The sequence below is a fragment of the Elgaria multicarinata genome, chromosome 8 (assembly GCF_023053635.1).
Source record: "Elgaria multicarinata webbii isolate HBS135686 ecotype San Diego chromosome 8, rElgMul1.1.pri, whole genome shotgun sequence".
In the NCBI taxonomy this organism is placed as follows: domain Eukaryota; kingdom Metazoa; phylum Chordata; class Lepidosauria; order Squamata; family Anguidae; genus Elgaria; species Elgaria multicarinata.
The window spans coordinates 4737983-4757646 of record NC_086178.1 but is presented as its reverse complement, the minus strand read 5'-3'; the positions used below and the strand labels follow the sequence as shown (position 1 = coordinate 4757646).

At 51.1% G+C, this 19664-nt stretch overlaps 1 protein-coding gene across 3 annotated transcripts in view; it reads right to left on the bottom strand.

Moving 5' to 3' along the window:
• Nucleotides 1-1717: 1717 nt before the first annotated feature.
• TNK2 (tyrosine kinase non receptor 2) overlaps nt 1718-19664 on the bottom strand; it is a 135180-nt gene continuing 117233 nt past the window's right edge. For 2 of the 3 annotated variants that reach the window (XM_063131763.1, XM_063131761.1), the window contains exons 12-16: nt 17707-17751; nt 12871-14255; nt 11963-12058; nt 6041-6168; nt 1718-1934 (exon numbers count right to left, since the gene is read on the bottom strand). In XM_063131763.1, coding sequence (XP_062987833.1) covers nt 1928-1934; nt 6041-6168; nt 11963-12058; nt 12871-14255; nt 17707-17751 — 1661 coding nt within the window. In that variant the 3' untranslated portion in view covers nt 1718-1927. The remainder of the gene's footprint in view (nt 1935-6040; nt 6169-11962; nt 12059-12870; nt 14256-17706; nt 17752-19664) is intronic. The other variant, XM_063131762.1, reaches the window with a different exon arrangement.

Below are 19664 nucleotides of genomic sequence, written 5' to 3'. Positions count from 1 at the left end.
ACTTGAGCATCGGGGGTGGGTGGGGATTTTTAAAAATATAAAATTAAAAATAATAGTAAACTGTTTTTCATGCCAGTGTTGGTAGAGTGAAAGGGAAAGCCTTGGGTTTTTTAAAAACTCATTTTCTTAGATGTATATCCCATGGGGTGAGAACTTCTTTTAGTCTGAGGGACGACTGTCCATCTTGGGGAAGCTCTTGGCTGTTGCATTCCAGTGATGTGCGGTGTGAAAGACAGAAGGAGTAGGAGCAAAATACCCCCAATACTGGACCAGTCTGGATAGGCCCACTTTCCACCCTGCCACCCTTAAGGGCACCCCAACCTGCCGCCTGAGGCATGAGCCTCACCTCGCCTCCTAGCAGGGCCGCATCCAACCAAGTGATTCCAAAGTAGTCGTAGGATCTTTATGGGCAGGGGTCTTGAACCTCAGCCCCACAGGCCAAATCCAGCTTTCCTGGGTCTCTATCTGAGCTTCTGGAGTTCTGCAGGTTCTGCAGGAAGAGTTCACACCCTTCCTCTGGTTCCATCCCAACCCCCAACCGGCAAACATTTGGTGTTTTCCCTGCTTTGGGTCAACCTCCCGATTCTAAAAGACAGAATTGCATCTCCTAAGTATCAGTTACTGGCAGAGCCTGTATTTAGGGCCTGCTGCTTTTGTCTTTGGTCCTACCCACCACTGGAATGCCAATGATGAACCCACCAATCATCTTCATGGGATGACCCCACTGGTATTATGGGAGAGGGAGAAAAATGCCTCCCTGTCCACATTCTCCACACCATGCATAATTTTGTACACCTCTATCAGGTCTCCCCTAAGTTTCCTTTTCTCCAAGCTAAACAATCCCTCATAGCCTTCCCTCATAGGGGAGATACTCCAGCCCCCTTAATCATTTTATAGTTTCCCCTTTCTGCCCTTTTCCCATCTCTATGATATCCTTTTTTAGGTGTGGTGACCAGAACTGTACACGGTATTCTCAGTGTGGTGGCACCGTAGATGTGTATAAAGGCAGTACGATACTGGCTGTTTTATTCTCAATTCCTTTTCTTATCATGCCTAACATGGAGTTTGCCTTCTTGACAGCGGCCGCACACTGGGCTGGTGGCTCCGATGTCCGTGGGGCAGTGAATCCGCTTCGGGGTTTAGTGAGATCCGCTTCGGGGTTCAGTGAGATCCGCTTCGGGGTTCAGTCAGATCCGCTTTGGGGTTCAGTCAGAGCACCTTGGAGAACTCCATTAGAGTTCTGGCTGGTTCTGACTGACACCCCCCCCCCGACATTTGAGCCACCAGCCTTCCCTGGTCTGGGGGCACCTGTTGCAGCCGCTTTGCTAAGCGAAGGCAGTCAGCCTCTGGTCCGTGCTGGGATGGGAGATGACCCAGGAAGAAGAGCATGAGGCAGCCTTTCAGCCTGTGTCATCGGCCAAGTCAACCTGTTTGCAAGAAATACCCCCCGGCCACCAGACCCTGGCCAAAATCCCCTCCACCCAGCGCCCCACCCCATGCATGCTTCCATGGACACGAAGGTGCACTCGACAAGGGCTCTGTTCTCTCCAAAATAGAATAGAATATTTATATATTAATGTAACACTTCTCTTTACAAAATAAATCCGACAGCAAGCGGCGGGAATAACATTTAGAAGCGGCACTGGGGGAGGTGGCGGGGTGGGGTGGGGGAACACAAGCAGACTCGGGGCCGCCTGCGTCCGCGGGAGGGCACAGTCTTCGGCATGGGGGGTGACACACACGCCCACAGGCGCGTCCCGGCAGTTCACAGTATTCCCCGCCACAGTCTTGATCTCCTCTGCTCCGTCGTTCTCTGCCTTCGAACCGGCACCCGATCCAGGAAGAAGAGGGTCTCCAGGAGAGCACCAAACGTGGGAACCCACAACAGGCCGGCGGCTTCCGTTTCAGAGGGCGATTCCCTCCTTGGTCATCGCCTGCAGGGACAAACAGCATGGAGTTTGACCATGGGGCTTGGGACCACAATACCAGACGGAACGCCTCTCCCAACGAGAACCTATCACTGTGCTCAACACTGTGCTCAACATCTAACGTCCTCCTCCGAGTGGCTACTCTGAGGGAAGCTCGGAGGATGGCAACAAGGGAGAGGGCCTTTTCGGTGGTGGCCCCCCGACTGTGGAATGATCTCCCCGATGAGGCTCGCCTGGCGCCAATGTAGTTATCTTTCAGGCGCCACGTCAAGACTTTTCTCTTCTCCCAGGCATTTAACAGCATTTAACAACGCTAAGTTTGTTTTTTAACGGACCCCAGAACTTTTGTTTTTAAATGGATACTGTTGTTTTTATATTGTTGTTTTTTTGTTTTTGATGGTTTTAAATTTTGCATATATTGAATGTTTACTGTTTTTAACTTTTGTAAACCGCCCAGAGAGGGGCCGGTATATAAATGTAATGAATAACTAAATGTAATAAATAAAATAAATATAAATAAATGGGGCAAATGTCACGGGAGTAGGACGTTCCCTCTCCGGTTCCCCAGAAACAAAACCACAGCCGTCGGGGGAAGAAGACACCGTTACCAGTTTAATGTCGCTCCTATTAATCAAAAGGGCTAGTTACCCGTTAAGCCCTGAGTCACCCTGGCCCATGCTTTGGCTGCGTTCGGATGTCACTTCAACCCCCCATGGGCTAGTAAGCGACTCACAGTAGCATATTTTGAAAATAAGCCACTGTTATCCCCCAGTGCAACCAGGCAAAGAAGCTACTGTGCATACTGTGACCACCACACAACATAATAACTCACCATGGGTTAAATAACCCACTCTGCAGTTCGCGGCTTAACAGAGTGGGTTATTTGGGCCATCGTGGGTTAAAAACACACACACACTCCTAACAGATCACACGATAACCCATGATGGTTTAAATAAGCCATGATGGCTTATTTAACTCATCATGGGTTATCTATCATGACGTCCGAACCCCGTCTTTGACTCCTGCCTGCAACCCATCCAGAGCATGGGGTCAGCGAACTCCTGGCTTTTCAACTCGAACTGGTAGCGGATCTCAAATTGGGATGTCGAACCTTTCCCAGCCCAAATTCCCCAGCAGTAAAAGGGGCGGGGCCCAATAAGACCAACAGGTTTTATCTTAAAAGCCCTTCCGGTCAGTAGAAAGGCAACCCAACCTTTCAGGACAGGGGAAGAATTGCACCAAGAAAGGGGAAATCACCAAATCATCTGTGGTTGAGGGGACTTGGCCATCCTGGGGAATTCTGGAGAGCTGAATTGGGAGCTGAATTGGGCCGGATTTGTTACTCAGGCCTGAGTTTCTGCAGCCCTACTGTGAAAGGGTGACCATATGAAAAGGAGGCCAGGGCTCCTGTATCTTTAACAGCTGCATAGAAAAGGGAATTTTAGCAGGTGTCATTTGTATATATGGAGAACCTGGTGAAATTCCTCCTTCAACACAACAGTTAAAGGTGCAGGAGCTATACTCGAGTGACCAGATTTAAAAGAAGGCAGGGCACCTGCAGCTTTAACTGCTGTGATGAAGAGGAAATTTCACCAGGTGCTCCATATGTACAAATGACACCTGCTGAAATTCTCTTTTCAATACAACTGTTAAAGATACAGGAGCCCAGTCCTCCTTTTCATATGGTCACCCTATACTGTGACAGGCCTCAGACACAGGAGAGGCTGGTGGCTCTGATATCTGTGGGGCGGTCTATCCGCTCTGGGTTTCAGTCAGAACCAGGCAGGACTCTGAAGGAGTCCTGCCTGGTTCTGTGACCAGTCCATCCACAGAGAGAATAAAATATTTCTCGGCTGGACTATTGTAACCTTCTCCTGACCGGCCTTCCCTCCGCTCATGTCACCTCATTGGTCTCTATTCATGAGTCTGCTGCTAAGATCATCTTCTTAACTCATCGCTTTGATCATGTCACTCCACTCCTGAAATCCCTTCACTGGCTTCTAATTCACCTCAGAGTCCAATATAAGCTTCTCCTGTTGACCTACAAAGCTTTTCACAGTCTAGCTCCTTCCAATCTTTCCTCTCTCATCTCACACTATTCCCCCGCTCGTGCTCTTCACTCCTCTGATGCCATGTTTCTCACCGGCCCAAGGGTCTCTACTTCCCTTGCTCGGCTTCGTCCATTTTCTCTCGCTGCCCCTTATGCCTGGAATTCTCTCCCGGAGCATTTGTGGATCATGAATTCAACTGCAGTTTTTAAAGCTCAATTGAAAACTTTTCTTTTTTTCTACAACTTTTAGAATTTGACTTTGTTCTTACTTTCACACTGTTAGTTTTATTGTCTGATGCATTCTCTTCCCTTTCTTATTGTTTTATTATGATTTTAATTAGAATGTAAGCCTATGTGGTAGGGTGTTGCTGTTTTATTCTTTTACTATGTACAGCACCATGTACATTCATGGTGCAATATAAATAATAATAGAGTAATAGAGTTGGAAGGGGCCTAAAAGGCCATCGAGTCCAACCCCCTGCTCAACCCCCCCCCCCCCCAGGCACGGTAATGGACTGGATGAAGGCTAATAAACTGAGACTCAATCCAGACAAGACGGAGGTACTGTTAGCGGGTGGTTCATCTGTCCGAAGAGGTGATGTTTGCCCTCTCCTGGACGGGGTTGCACTCCCCCTAAAGGATTGGGTCCGTAGTTTGGGGGTGCTCTTGGATCCAGAGCTGTCACTTGAGGCACAGGTGAATTCAGTGGCAAAGAGCACCTTTTATCAGCTCAGGCTGATTTACCAACTGCGCCCTTATCTGGACAGAGACACCCTCCCCAACTCCAGTTTTGCAAAGAAGCAGGTAATAATTGCAGGGTGTGAGCTTTTTATTTCTTAAAGGATTAACCTTTTATCAGCTCAGGCTGATTTACCAACTGCGCCCTTATCTGGACAGAGATAGCCTAGCTACAGTTATCCATGCTCTGATAACCTCTCGCTTGGATTACTGCAATGCGTTATACGTGGGCTGCCTTTGAAAACAGTCCGGAAGCTTCAGCTGGTACAAAACAGGGCAGCAGGGTTACTAACAGGGACTGGCTGGTGAGACCACATCACGCCAGTCCTTTTCCAACTTCACTGGCTGCCAGTCCAGGTCCGGGCCCGATTCAAAGTGCTGGTATTGACATTCAAAGCCCTAAACGGTTTGGGGCCAGGTTATTTGAAGGAACGCCTCCTCCCGTATGTACCTACCCGGACCTTAAGGTCATCCTCAGGGGCCCTTCTCCGCGAGCCCCTGCCAAAGAAAGTGAGGCAGGTGGCTACTAGGAGGAGGGCCTTCTCTGCTGTGGCACCCCGGTTGTGGAATGAGCTCCCCAGAGAGATCTGCCTGGTGCCTACACTGTACTCTTTTCGTCGCCAGCTGAAGACCCTTTTATTCTCTCAGTATTTTAACATTTAATTTAAAATTTAACATTTACTGTTCTAACTCTGTATTTTAATCTTATAACAATTTTGCTGCGTGGTTTTATCCTGGTTGTGCTTTTTATACTGTATTTTGTATTTGTGTTTTTAACCTGTTGGTTGTTTTATTATGGTTTTAATTTTTGTGAGCCGCCCAGAGAGCTTCGGCTATTGGGCGGTATAACAATGAAATAAATAAATAAAATAAATGCAGGAATCCACCCTAAAGCATCCCTGACAGATGGTTGTCCAGCTGCCTCTTGAAGGCCTCTAGCGTGGGAGAGCCCATGACCTCCCTAGGTAACTGGCTCCATTGTCGTACTGCTCTAACAGTCAGGAAGTTTTTCCTGATGTCCAGCCGGAATCTGGCTTCCTTTAACTTGAGCCCGTTAATCCGTGTCCTGCACTCTGGGAGGATCGAGAAGAGATCCTGGCCCTCCTCTGTGTGACAACCTTTGAAGTATTTGGAGAGTGCTATCATGTATTATTATTATTATTATTATTATTATTATTATTATTGGCCCATTTTGGGTTGCCCAGATTTTGTGGCCCCATCTCAGCGTGCCCAAGCTCTGAGGGTCTCTTGAGGTGCCCACAGGGCTTTCTTGCTCTCTGCAAGCCCTCCTGAGCGAGGCAGCAACAGGCCGGGCTGCTCTTACTTGAGCCGGAAGGCGCTGTACGGATCTAGCAGGTGAGAGCTGGCCTGCTCCAAGTTCCAGTCAAACATCTCCAGGACCTTGTGACATTCCAGCCGCGTCTTGAGACCCAGGCAGAAGAGCTGTTCCACCTGTGGGGAGAGCAGGGCAGAGGGGTGAGCCGGGCATGGGATGGGAAGGCGGGCAGCAAGAGGCACGGACCGGGTGCAACGCACCAGGAAGGCACAGGCCAGTATACAAATCTAATAAATAAATACACCAACTGACAAATAAATAAAATACTTTTTAAGAGGGGGGAGCCAAGAGAGAAGGTGTCACAGCTCCACACTTTATTTTTATTTGTTATTACAGAAGAACATAAGAACTTAAAGAGGAGCCCAGCTGGATCAGAACCGAGGGTCCTTCTAGTCCAACATTCTGTTCACACAGTGGTCGACCAGGAACCCACAAGCAGGACACGGGTACAACAGAGCCCTCCTGCCCATGTTCCCCAGCAACTGGTATATATAGGATTACTGCCTCAGATACTGGAGATAGCGCACAACCATCAGGGCTAGTAGCCATGGATAGCCTTTGCCTCCATGAACTTATCCAACCCCCTTTTAAAGCCATCCAAATTGGTGGCCGTCACTACATCCTGTGGTAGTGAGTTCCATAGTTTAACTTCATGCTGTGTGAAGAAGGACTTCCTTTTATCTGTCCTGAGTCTCTCACTGGTCTGCTCGCATTACATTTTTATCCTGCCTTTCTTGCTCTTGCAGGGAATTTAAGGCGGTTTCCATGGTTGTCCTCCTTTCTTTTTTATCTTCACACCAACCCTGTGAGGTAGGTTAGGCTGAGAGTCTATGACTGGCATGAAGTCACCCAGTGAGGTTCCATGGCCCAGTGAGGACTAGAACCCAGATCTCCCAAGTCCCGGGTCCAACACTCTAACCACTACACCACACTGGCATCCATCCTTCCCCATTCTCTGGTGTGAAAGAGTTCCTGTTCCCTGAATGGGTTAATCATGAATGCGTTAGTATCTATTTCACAGAAGGGCAGGAGCAGGGAATGTTTTTGGATCTGGGGGCTGGATGATATCAGGGTGGGGGGTCCACCCCCTGACATTATCGGGTCCCCAGCTGAAGCTGGACTCATTGGCGAACCCAGGGTCATATCCCATGAATCTGATTGGTGGAAGATTCAGGACAGATAAAAAGAAGGACTGCTTCACACAGTGCAGAGTTAAACTATGGAACTCACTACCACAAGATGCCGTGATGGCCACCCATTTGGATGGCTTTAAAAGGGGGGTTGGATAAAGGCTATCAATGGCCCCAGCTTGGCTTTTCCTAGGGTGACCATACGGAATTTCAGCAGGACTCCTGTACCTTCAATGGTTGCATAGAAAGGGAATTTCAGCAGGTGTCATTTATATGCATGCAGCACTGGGGGAAATTCCCTCTTCATTGCAACAGTTGAAGCTGCAGGAGCTATAGTAGAGTGAGCAGATACAAAAGAGGCCAGGGCTCCTGCAGCTTTAACTGTTGTGATGAAGAGGGAATTTCACCAGGTGCTGCATAGAGAATGTGGACAGGGAGACATTTTTCTCCTTCTCTCAAAATACTAGAACCCAATGGGGTTCATCCCAGGAAGCTGATTGGTGGGAGATCCAGGACAAATAAATGGAAGGACTTCTTCACAAAGCGCATCGTTAAATTATGGAACTCACTACCACAAGATGTCGTGATGGCCACCCATTTGGATGGCTTTAAAAGGGGGGTTGGATCAATTCCTGGAGGCGACGGCTATCCATGGCTAGTAGCCCTGATGGTTGTGTGCTCTCTCCAGTATTCGAGGCAGTAAGCCTTTGTGCCCCAGTTGTTGGGGAACATGGGTGGGAGGGTGCTGTTGCACCATGTCCAGAGTTGTTCCCTGGCTGACGGCTGGTTGGCCACTGTGTGAAAAGAGTGCTAGACTAGGTGGACCCTTGGTCTGATCCAGCGTTGGGGCTCTTCCGATGTTCTTAACTGTTTTCACTACCCATTTCATAAGTGTTTTGCCTTTAAAGAACAAAGGACCCAGTACACATTCGTAGATTTATTTCAATAGCAAAAGTTTAGCTTAAGGACAATCCGTCTTCAGGGTTAATATTGAGGAACCTGCTCAGAGAAAGCTGGTGTGTGGGTGCAGAGACGGAACGAGGAAGGTGGATGCGACCAGCGCTGAGCACCTCCTGGAAACATGGCAAGCCAGGCTGTGGCTGCATGGATGCCTAAACCAGGGCCAAAAGACGCTTGCCTCCTTTTGCTGTTCAGGTATGGTCCGGCTGCAAGGGCCCTGCGTGGTGATTTAGTGGAGCCAAGGGCCGCAGAATCGAGGCCCTGGGACTTTCCGGGGCAAAGGCGTCGCCTGCCACACCCCTGAGCTTGGTTTCATTGCCATGCAAAGTGTTTTGAAGGAGCTCGGTCTAGAGTAGGCAATTCAGAGCCACGCGCTTTAAAAAAGACCGGATGAAAACGCCTAGAACTGGTTCCTCGGCATGGATCAACACAGCCGCCTGCCTGCTTGGAGGCTCTTTGGGGCGGGGCGGTGGAGGCGTGGGCCTGGGAATGACGTGGCTCCTTCCCACGTCGCCTGGAAAGGACGGAGCGGGGAGGAATGGCACTGAGCAGTAGAGGCTGGTGGCCCTGATGTCAGTGGGGCGGTGAATCCGCTCCAGGGTTCAGTGAGAACCAGCCAGAACTCTCAAGGAGCACTCCAAGGTGCTCTGTGAAGGGTAGAAAGAAGTGGATGATATTATTATTATTATTATTATTATTGTTGTTGTTGTTGTTGCATTTATATCCCCGCCTTTTTTCCTCCGAGATGTCATGTATAGCCCTACTGCTCCTGTATTGGGAGCAGGTGAGGCAGGTAATCAATCAGAAACACATTCAGACTCAGAAGACTCCGAACCAGACACCAGGCAGTTAGAGCCAGTGGGGGAGGAGGTTCACACAGGAGAGGCTCCAGCTGCAAATCTGCCCCCTCCAGAGTCTATCTCTTCATGGCCGAATTCTATGCCTTCAGTGGACAGGGAGTCAACTTCCGAGGGTGGGTGGGTGAGCATTCAGAAACCTTACTTGATGCAAGGAATCGCCGGAAACTAAAACGTTCAGCGAGGTCAGCGGCAAAGAGACAGTTGGACACATTGCATGAGAAATAGCCCACGCATCAACCACCTTGAAGTTACGGACATTTAAAAAGCCTTTTCTTTTCTTTGAACAGAAAAATGTCTTGCTTCGTTTGCATAGCTTTTGCCTAAGGGGAAGTTTCACAGAAGGTGCCTAGTTTATGTTACAGAAGTGTTCATTGCTTGCAATAAAGCTTTGTAAATTACCTAGCACTTTACCTCATTCGTCTCCCAGAGAAAGCTGGAGCAGCTACAGTACACGACACAAGGAACCCAAAGTGGCATACATAATCCTCCTCCTCTCCATTTTATCCTCACAACAACCCTGTGAGGTGGGTTGGGCTGAGAGTCTGTGACTGGCCCAAAGCTACCCAGTGGGTTTCCCTGGCTGAGTGGGGACTAGAACCCAGATCTCCCGACTCCCAGTCCAACACTTTAGCCACTACACCGCACTGGCTCAAGTGGCTATGAGGGAAGTGGGTGATTATATGAGAATGAAGACAGTTGAGTTATAGACAGTAGTATTCTATAGTGGAACCTTGTAAGAAAGAACTGACAGAAACCAATACGCTTAGAACCTTGTCACCGTACGCATTTGAACCGAGGGAACCATGAAGTTTGTACATGCACTTACTTAGGTTAATAAATTCTAATTACTTTTAAACAACGGGTGTGGTCTGTGAGGAGTGACGGAGAAGTGAACAATTAATGGTGGCAGCGGAATGGGAAACTGAGGCCTAGGTTGCTGGGCTGTGGAGCTGTGGGGCCTGAAGAATAAAGGTGGGAGGCAGCAGCAGTAGGCCTAAACCCTCACACGCGTCATCAGCACAGGGGGGATTGAGTGGTCCTGGGTGCGAGTGGTGTGGGGAGTCCTGTCTGGTGGCTTGCGGGCGACGCAGGTGAAGCCGAGAGGACACAGGTGGGCAGGCCACCACAGGTGCCTTCACTGCTGCCATTTAGTGCCTGGACCCAGCAACTGCCGATGCTACCAGCAACCAATGAATTGACCCTCAGGGGCGTTAAAAAGCCTGACCCAGTTGACTGCCAGCCCTACAGCTGCACGATCCCGACTAACAACCTTCTCCTCGTCGGTTTAGACATATGCTGTTTCTAGAAGTTGTCAATTACAGCAAACAGTCTACCATGGGGGTTACAACCTGCAGCCAACATGCCCAGCTTATATGTTTATGTTATGGGGAATGCTTAACTTTTGAAAATTAGGCCTCATCTAGAGTATTGCGTCCAGTTCTGGGCTCCACAATTCAAGAAGGACGCAGACAAGCTGGAGCGTGTTCAGAGGAGGGCAGCCAGGATGATCAGGGGTCTGGAAACAAAGCCCTATGAAGAGAGACTGAAAGAACTGGGCATGTTTAGCCTGGAGAAGAGAAGATGGAGGGGAGACATGATAGCACTCTTCAAATACTTCAAAGATTGTCACACGGAGGAGGGCCAGGATCTCTTCTCGATCCTCCCAGAGTGCAGGACACGGAATAATGGACTCAAGTTACAGGAAGCCAGATTCCAGCTGGACATCAGGAAAAACTTCCTGACTGTTAGAGCAGTACGACAATGGAATCAGTTACCTAGGGAGGTGGTGGGCTCTCCCACCCTAGAGGCCTTCAAGAGGCAGCTGGACAACCATCTGCCAGGGATGCTTTAAGGTGGATTTCTGCATTGAGCAGGGGGTTGGACTCGATGGCCTTGTAGGCCCCTTCCAACTCTGCTTTTCTATGATTCTATGATTACGCCACGGGAAAGCTTTACGTGTTCAACACCATAGCGTATGTTTAGCATTGTTGGGGCACGTAGAAGAGCTCCTCCAACAGATCTCAGGTCTCGGGCAGGCAGATATAGGGAGAGATGCGCTCCCTCAAGTATCAAAGTCTCAATTTTCTATTCCTCATCTGCTTTTTCGTTGTCGCACATCTCCCCTTCAGGGACCTGTAAGCATACTTGCTTGAGCTGTTGTAGTTATGTGGCAGCAAGCCCAGGTTTGCCACTGAGAGGAGCCTCAACAGGCAGCCCTTTCTTGCCCTCTGAGTGTCCCTGCACAAAACACACGTTTCTTCACGGATTACATTCCAAGGCGTACAGCATTTTAGGTATACAACTAAAGATCTTCATCTGTTATGATCTTTGTTTGGCATCCAAAGCAGAGGCTGTACCACTGGACATCAGGAAAAACTTCCTGACTGTTAGAGCAGTACGACAATGGAACCATTTACCTAGGGAGGTGGTGGGCTCTCCCACACTAGAGGCCTTCAAGAGGCAACTGGAGAACCATCTGTCAGGGATGCTTTAGGGTGGATTCCTGCATTGAGCAGGGGGTTGGACTCGATGGCCTTAGAGGCCCCTTCCGACTCTGCTATTCTATGATTCTACGAAAGCATGTTATCACTGACGAAGTTGGAAACGGTGCGTACAATCCAGAGTCATGGTTTAATATTACATTTATACGTTTTCCCTTGTTTGTGTTTTTTCATGGTTACGGCATGTTTTTGTCCTTGTTAATCACCAGTAACTTTGCTATATATTTATTAAATGTTTGCTAAAACGTCCACTGACATTCATTATATGACTGCCGGCTAGGATAAACCATGTTAAGGCTTTTGGGATTTGCGCAACCCATCGTGCTCCCTATATTTTCTGCGCTCAACTTCAGGAGCGCTGGTGGGCCAAGGTCGGCACTATCCCACACACGCGTCCGGCTCTTCCTTGTGCTGGGAGGGGAAAGGAACTGAAGGAGAGCGCCCCCACCCCGCCTTTACCTTCAGATACTGAACGGCCTTCTGCACGTTCCAGCTGTGGTTCTGCAGGGCAGCTTGGCACTCCTCCGTGGTGACGCCGTGCACCGTCTCCTGGACCTGCAGGGGGACAGAGAAGATGGCAGCTGCCTTCCTCTGCAAGATGTAGCGATGGCCACCCATTTGGATGGCTTTAATAGTGTGGGCGTCTCCCACACTATTAGTGTGGGAGAGGCCCACACCTCTCTAGTGTGGGCCTCTCCCACACTCGAGGCCTTCAAGAGGCAGCTGGACAACCATCTGTCAGGGATGCTTTAGGGTGGATTCCTGCATTGAGCAGGGGGTTGGACTCGATGGCCTTGTAGGCCCCTTCCAACTCTGCTATTCTATGATTCTATGATTCTATAAAAGGGGTGTGTGGGTAAATTCCTGGAGGAGGCGGCGATCCATGGCTACTAGCCCTGATGGAATGCCTGCACTCCATCTAGGGCTAGTGTAATGGAATCAGTCTGCAGAGGGCCGGTGGCCAGGGGTAGCTATGGTGGGCCACTGGGCGCTTGACAAGACAGACCAGCCCTTGGCCTGATCCAACAGGGCTCTTATAGTCTACTGTCCAAGGAGGAGGGTGTCTTTGGTGCCCTGCTCTGTTCCTTGACTCTCCCATGACCAACAGCATCAGAGGAAATGATGCAGAATGAAACAGGCACATTATGCTTTGTAGGACTCACGCAGGTGGAGGGATTTTGTTGTTCCCGAGACATGCAGGGGCTCACACGGCACAGGATGTGTGTGTATGTGTGTGGGGCGGTTCTCTTACCATGGGGATGCGCCATGTTTTTACCTGGCAAGGTGGGTTTCAGCCTGTGCCCACCCACCCCTGGGGGGGACGGGACCTCGGTCGTCAGCCCCCGCAGCCCGAGGGAGCCACTCACCAGCCGTATCTTATCTGAGGGCCGGGGCCCGTCGGAGCCCTCGTAGATGATCTTCTGAAGCCCGCAGGTGGCCTTGACCGTGAGGTTGCTGTTGTTGGACGAGAAGTTGGCTTTGTAGTCTGGCTGCTGTTGGATCATGGGGCGCACGGTGGCCGTGGTGACCACCCTGGCCGGAGGCGGAGCTTCCTCGGGGTTCTTGGCCTCCTTGAAGAACTTCTCGTACTTGTCCAGGTAGGGCGGGCGCTCGGGGAGCAGGTAATAATGCGTGTTGCTGACCTTCCGGCCGTCTTTGACGATGGGAAGGATGCACGGCCCCTTGACGCTCTCCTTGCCTTGGGCCTGGATGACCTTGGGCGTCGCGTACTTGGGGTCCAAAGCAAAGCTCTGGGTGGTGGGCATGGCCGGCTTGCCGGGGGACGTGGACAGGAAGGCGCCCAGGGAGAGCGGAGAGCAAAGGTTGGCCCTCGGTTGCGGGGAGCCGCCTTGCAGGGCCATCGGGCTGGGAGTCCTGGAGCCGGGTTGGGACAAGGGGTCCCGGGGGGGGATCTGGGGCGGGCGGTCCTCCTCGCCCCCGGAGGCCGGCGACAGCTCCCCAGACCAGCGGCCGTGCTCGTTGCGCCGGAGCGGTCGGGGCAGGAGGGGTACCCGTGGGGGGATCTGGGGCTTGTCGTCCCCGGGGCTGGGCGTGGAGGCCGCCGAGGCAGCTCCCAGGGGCACGTTGAGGCGCTTCATGCATTCCTGCTGCAGCTCCTGGAAGATCTCCGTGGTCTGGGCGGGGCTGGGTTGCTTGGCCTCCTTGGGCGGCAGGAAGAGGTTGTCGTCCAGCGGGAGAGCTGTGCGGTCCCCCTCGGCCACGAAGCCGCCGTGGGTCTCCCCCATCTCCCAGCTCTTGCGGGGCCCCCGCCGCCCCGCCATGCCTTCCGGGCTGTTGATGGAGCACACTTCGAAGTCGTCCTCGTCCTGGGCCACGTCGTCGTAGGCGGGGGCCGGGGGCAGGGGCCGGGCGTCCCAGTCCACGATGGGCGTCGGGTGGAGGGGCCGGGGCAAGCCTTGGCTGGGACTCTGAGGGGGGGTCTTGTCCAACAAGGAGAACGCCTCCATGGCCAGCTTGGCCAGCGACGGGGCGCAGAGCTCCCCCACGGGCGACGGGGTGGTGGGCACGGGCTCCTCCCCGAAGTCGATGAGCGTCACCTCGTTTCCAGGCAGAGCCGCTCCTCTGGTCCGCGGGAGCAGCAAGCGCTCGCCCACCTTGGTGCCCGAGACAAACGCCGAGGGCTTGGCGGGCCGCAGGCCCCGGGGAGGTCCGGGCTTCTTCTTCAGGCAGAGGTGCTTGAGGCTCAAGGCGAGGGAGCCGTCCTCCTCGCTCACGGGGTCGTAGGAGGGCTCTGGAAAGCAAAGGGAAGCGGGGTCAGGATCTGGGGGTGGAGCAGCCTCTCCCAACCTGGGGCCCTCCGGATGTGTTTGGACTACAACACCCATCACCCCCCCCCCCCCAGTCAGCAAATCCCTCGTCCTCAGTGGTTTGGGTCTCTAATCACCCTGCCCAACTCCAGTTTTGCAAAGAAGCAGGTAATAATTGCAGGGTGTGAGCTTTTTATTTCTTAAAGGATTAACCTTTTATCAGCTTACGCTGATATACCAACTACGCCCTTATCTGGACAGAGATAGCCTCGCTACAGTGATCCATGCTCTGATAACCTCTCGTTTGGATTACTGCAATGCGTTATACGTGGGGCTGCCTTTGAAAACGGTCCGGAAACTTCAGCTGGTACAAAACAGGGCAGCAAGGTTACTAACAGGGACTGGCTGGCGAGATCACATTACGCCAGTCCTTTTACAACTTCAGGTCCTGGCCTGATTCAAAGTGCTGGTATTGACATTTAAAGCCCTAAACGGTTTGGGGCCAGGTTATTTGAAGGAACGCCTCCTCCCATATGTACCTGTCCGGATCTTAAGATCATCTACAGGGGCCCTTCTCCGTGAGCCCCTGCCAAAGGAAATGAGGCAGGTGGCTACTAGGAGGAGGGCCTTCTCTCCCGGAGAGGTCCGCCTGGCGCCTACACTGTACTCCTTTCGTCGCCAGCTGAAGACCTTTTTATTCTCAGTATTTTAACACTTAATTTTAACTTAAATTTAAATTTGACTGTTTTAACTCTGTATTTTAATTTTATATCAATTTTGCTGCGTGGTTTTTATCCTGGTTGTGCTTTTTATACTGTATTTTGTATTTGTGCTTTTAACTTGTTGGTTGTTTTATTATGGTTTTAATTTTTGTGAACCACCCAGAGAGCTTCGGCTATTGGGCGGTATAAAAATGTAATAAATAAATAAATAAATAAATAAATGGCGGTAAGAATCGCCTTCGGTTATTAAGGCAGGCTCGGAAAACTCAGAGAGGGCTTCCACCTTTACCTCCGTCCTAAACAAGCTTTTGACCAAATCAGAAAATTGGATGAATCGACGTGCAAGTCTAGATTGTGAGGCAGGACAACCTGTCTCGGACCCACATGCCAGCCACGGCAATCCAAACCACAATATTCCACAAGCACACACACACGCAGCGAGTGCAAGAGGCACAACATACATGAACCTGCATGGTTCAAAGAGTTCTCTTCTGCTGCTCCCAGACTGTGGAATGGCCTGCCGGAGCAGATTCGCCAACTTAACAGTCTTCCAGAATTTGAGAAAGCCGTAAAGACTGATCTCTTGCGGCAGGAAACGCACCTCAGGATTACGCCACTCCACGGGAAAACTTTACGTGTTCAACACGGAGCTGCCACTTAAAACAGCAGCTCTGGGCTGAGCTTCTCACCATCTCCCCATAATGCATAGGCACATTTAGGTGGTCTTTCTCATCCTCGCCTGCTGCAGGTCATGCTAGGGAAACACACCTCAGGATTACGCCACGCCACGTGAAAGCCTTATTTGTTCAACACGGAGCTGCCACTTAAAACAGCAGCTCTGGGCTGAGCTTCTCCCCATCTCCCCATAATGCATAGGCACATTTAGGTGGTTTTCTCGTCCTCGCCTGCTGCAGGTCATGCTGAGGAAACGCACCTCAGGATTACGCCACGAGAAAGCTTTACGTGTTCAACACGGAGCTGCCACTGAAAACAGCAGCTCTGGGCTGAGCTTTTCACCATCTCCCCATAATGCATAGGCACATTTAGGTGGTTTTCTCGCCCTCGCCTGCTGCAGGTCATGCTAGGGAAACGCACCTCAGGATTACGCCACGCCACGTGAAAGCTTTATGTGTTCAACACAGAGCTGCCACTGAAAACAGCAGCTCTGTGCTCAGCTTTTCATGATCTTCCCAGAATGCTTAAGCACATTTATTCTGTTTTCTTGACCCTGCCAGTAACAGTTCATGCTGGGGAACCGCACCCAGGATTATGTCACTCCAAGGGTGTTCGTGCCAATTGGTTGTGAGAAGACCTTCACTGCAGGCTGCTGCTTTTGGTGGCAGCTGTACATTGACTGTAACTTCTTGTTCCACCCTGTGCACAATATGCATCTTTCCTATAATCCGCTGAAAACCAGGTTACTCCACCAGAGGGCAGCAGAGACGCAGAAATGAGAATATTGGGAATCCCGTCATAAAGAGGGCTCCTAACAGCCAACAAAAACTTGGCTGGGCCGTGGAATTTTCTTTAATGGGCGTTACTGCAAAGGTGAACGAAATAAAGCCGCCTTCCCCAACTTGGTGCCCCCCAGTTGTTTGGACTGCACCTCCCATCGGCCTGCATGGCCATTAGAGTCCAAACATCTGGAGGGCGCCAGGTTGGGGAAGGCTGAAATAAAGGATGAAAGAGCGCGTCACGGATTAAGGATGTTAGAAGAGGAACTAAAACTTGGAAAGGACCCAATGGGCTACAGAGACACGTCACACATACACACCACACACCCCGTGGCATAAAAACTGATTTGGGGCCTTCAGAAGACTGAGCATTTTTCAGAAGACTGAACATTTTTCAAGAGGCAGCTGGACAACCCTCTGTCAGGGATGCTTTAGGGTGGATTCCTACATTGAACAGGGGGTTGGACTCGATGGCCTTGTAGGCCCCTTCCAACTCTGCTATTCTATGATTCCCTCTCTCAAAATACTAGAACCCCAAGGGGTCATCCCATGAAGCTGATTGGTGGGAGATCCAGGACAAATAAGAGCAAGTACTTTTTCACACAGCGCATAGTTAAACTACGGAACTCACTACCACAAGATGTAGTGATGGGCCACCAATTTGGATGGCTTTAAAAGGGGGGTTGGATAAATTCCTGGAGGCGACAGCTATCCATGGCTACTAGCACTGATGGTTGTGTGCTACCTCCAGTATTGAAGGCAATAAGCCTGTGTGCACCAGTTGCTGGGGAACATGGGTAGGAGGGTGCTGTTGCACCATGTCCTGCTTGTTCATCCCTGGCCGATGGCTGGTTGGCCACTGTATGAACAGAGCGCTGGACTTAACTTTTGTAAACCGCCCAGAGAGCTTCGGCTATGGGGTGGTATATAAATGTAATAAAATAAATAAATAAATAAATAAATAAATAAATAAATAAATAAATAAATATAAATAAATAAATAGATGGACCCTTTTTCTGATCCAGCCTCAGGGCTCTTCTTATATTCTTATGTCCCTCAATTTGCGCACTCAGCATCACACACCCTCATGCAGCCTCCGGAATCGCTGTGCGCGAGGCCGGGCAAAGACGTCGGCAGACGCAAGGCAGGGCGTTCACAGCACACCTCCCCCCACCCGGTACCTGTGAAGAGAGGAGCTAAGAGAGAGCAGAGGGGGCAGGCGCCGTGGGGCTGGCGGCCCAGGAAGTGGCCCCACTTACTCTTTAGAAGGATCGAGGGCTGAGGCGGACGGGGCGGCGGCTCCCCTGCAAGAAAGAGAGAAACAGAGAGGGGCCCCCACCGGAGGAGAGAGAGGGACAGAGAGAGAGAGAGAAAGATGGAGCGCATTAGTCAGCAGCACCATGCACGGGGCACAGGTTGTGCGCAAGAGGCGGCAGGCAGCTGGCAAAGCGGCAGAGCGGGGAAATATGGCGTTCGAGCCAGGGCTGTGTGCACGGCCGAGCATGTGTAGGGTGACCCTACGGGAAAGGAGGACCGGGCTCCTGTATCTTTAACAGTTGTATTGTAAAAGGAATTTCAGCAGGTGTCATGTGCGTGCAGACAGCACCGGGTGAATTTCCCTCTTCACCGCAACACTTAAAGCTGCAGGAGCCCTGCCCTCTTTTGTATCTGGTCCTGCTAGGCAGGGCTCCTGCAGCTTTCGCTGTTGTGATGAAGAGGGAATTCCCTCTTCATTGCAAGCTGCAGGAGCCCTGCCCTCTTTTCATAGAATTGTAAAAAAGCAGAGCTGGAAGGGGCCTACAAGGCCATGGAGTCCAACCCCCTGCTCAATGCAGGAATCCACCCTAAAGCATCCCTGACAGATGGTTGTCCAGCTGCCTCTTGAAGGCCTCTAGTGTGGGAGGGCCCACAACCACCCTAGGTAACTGATTCCATTGTCGTACTGCTCTAACAGTCAGGAAGTTTTTCCTGATGTCCAGCTGGAATCTGGCTTCCTTTATCTTGAGCCCATTATTCCGTATCCTGCACTCTGGGAGGATTGAGAAGAGATCCTGGCCCTCCTCTGTGTGACAACCTTTGAAGTATTTGAAGAGTGCTATCATGTCTCCCCTCAATCTTTTGTATCTGGTCACTCTAGGGCAGGGCTCCTGCAGGATGAACTGCTGCGACAAAGAGGGTATTTCATCAGGTCCTCCATATATACAAATGACACCTGCTGAAATCCCCTTTTCTATGCAACTGCTAAAGATACAGGAGCCCTGTCCTCCTTTCCGTATGGTCACCCTAAGCATGTACAGTTGTTGCACATGAACAGAATCGAGGAGGGTGGGGGCTAAGTGTAGCTGGGAATCTAACCCCTTCCCTCCTCAAGGTTTTAATACTCTTTGTATTAAACATCCAAGACTCTGGTGAATACACACACACATTACAGTGTGAAAGGCAGGCTTTCTAGGGCCTATCTCTGGTTTTCCTGTGTGTGTGTGTGTGGTGGGTCTGATGTGCGCTCCTTCAGCGCGTCCAGCCCTTGCGCCCCACATAGATCCATGTGTAGCTTGCGCTGGCCTCCTGCCCGTGCGAGAGGCAGGTCCCCCAAATCGCCCCCCTCCAACTGATGCAGGAGGCAGGGCAGCAGAACTCTGGGGACGCAAAACCTCCATGCACAGTTGCAACTTTTCTTACTGTTCCTGCCTCTTGCCCTGGAGGCCTGGGAGGCTTTCGTTCCAACCTGTCCCTAGGGATTGGGGACCGAAGAGGCAAGCTCCCCTGGTGGGGTGGGGTGGATCGGACAGGCTGGGACTGCAGAGCTGGGGGAAGGGGGCATAGTTAAATCGTGGAACTCACTACCACAAGATGTAGTGATGGCCACCCATTTGGATGGCTTTAAAAGGGGGTTGGATAAATTCCTGGAGGCGAAGGCTATCCATGGCTACTAGCCCTGATGGTTACAGTACCTGTGTGCACCAGTTGCTGGGGAACATTGGTGGGAGGGTGCTGTTGCACCATGTCCTGCTCGTTCATCCCTGGTCGATGGCTGGTGGGCCACTGTGTGAACAGAGTGCTGGACTAGATGGACCCTTGGTCTGACCCAGCATCAGGGCTCTTCTGATGTTCTTATGGCACTTCTTAAACCCCAAACTTTTTGCTCTACTTTCCAAACTGCTGCTCGCCCCGTGGAGCAGAACATTCAGGAACCTCTGGAATTCCTTGAACAGCAGCG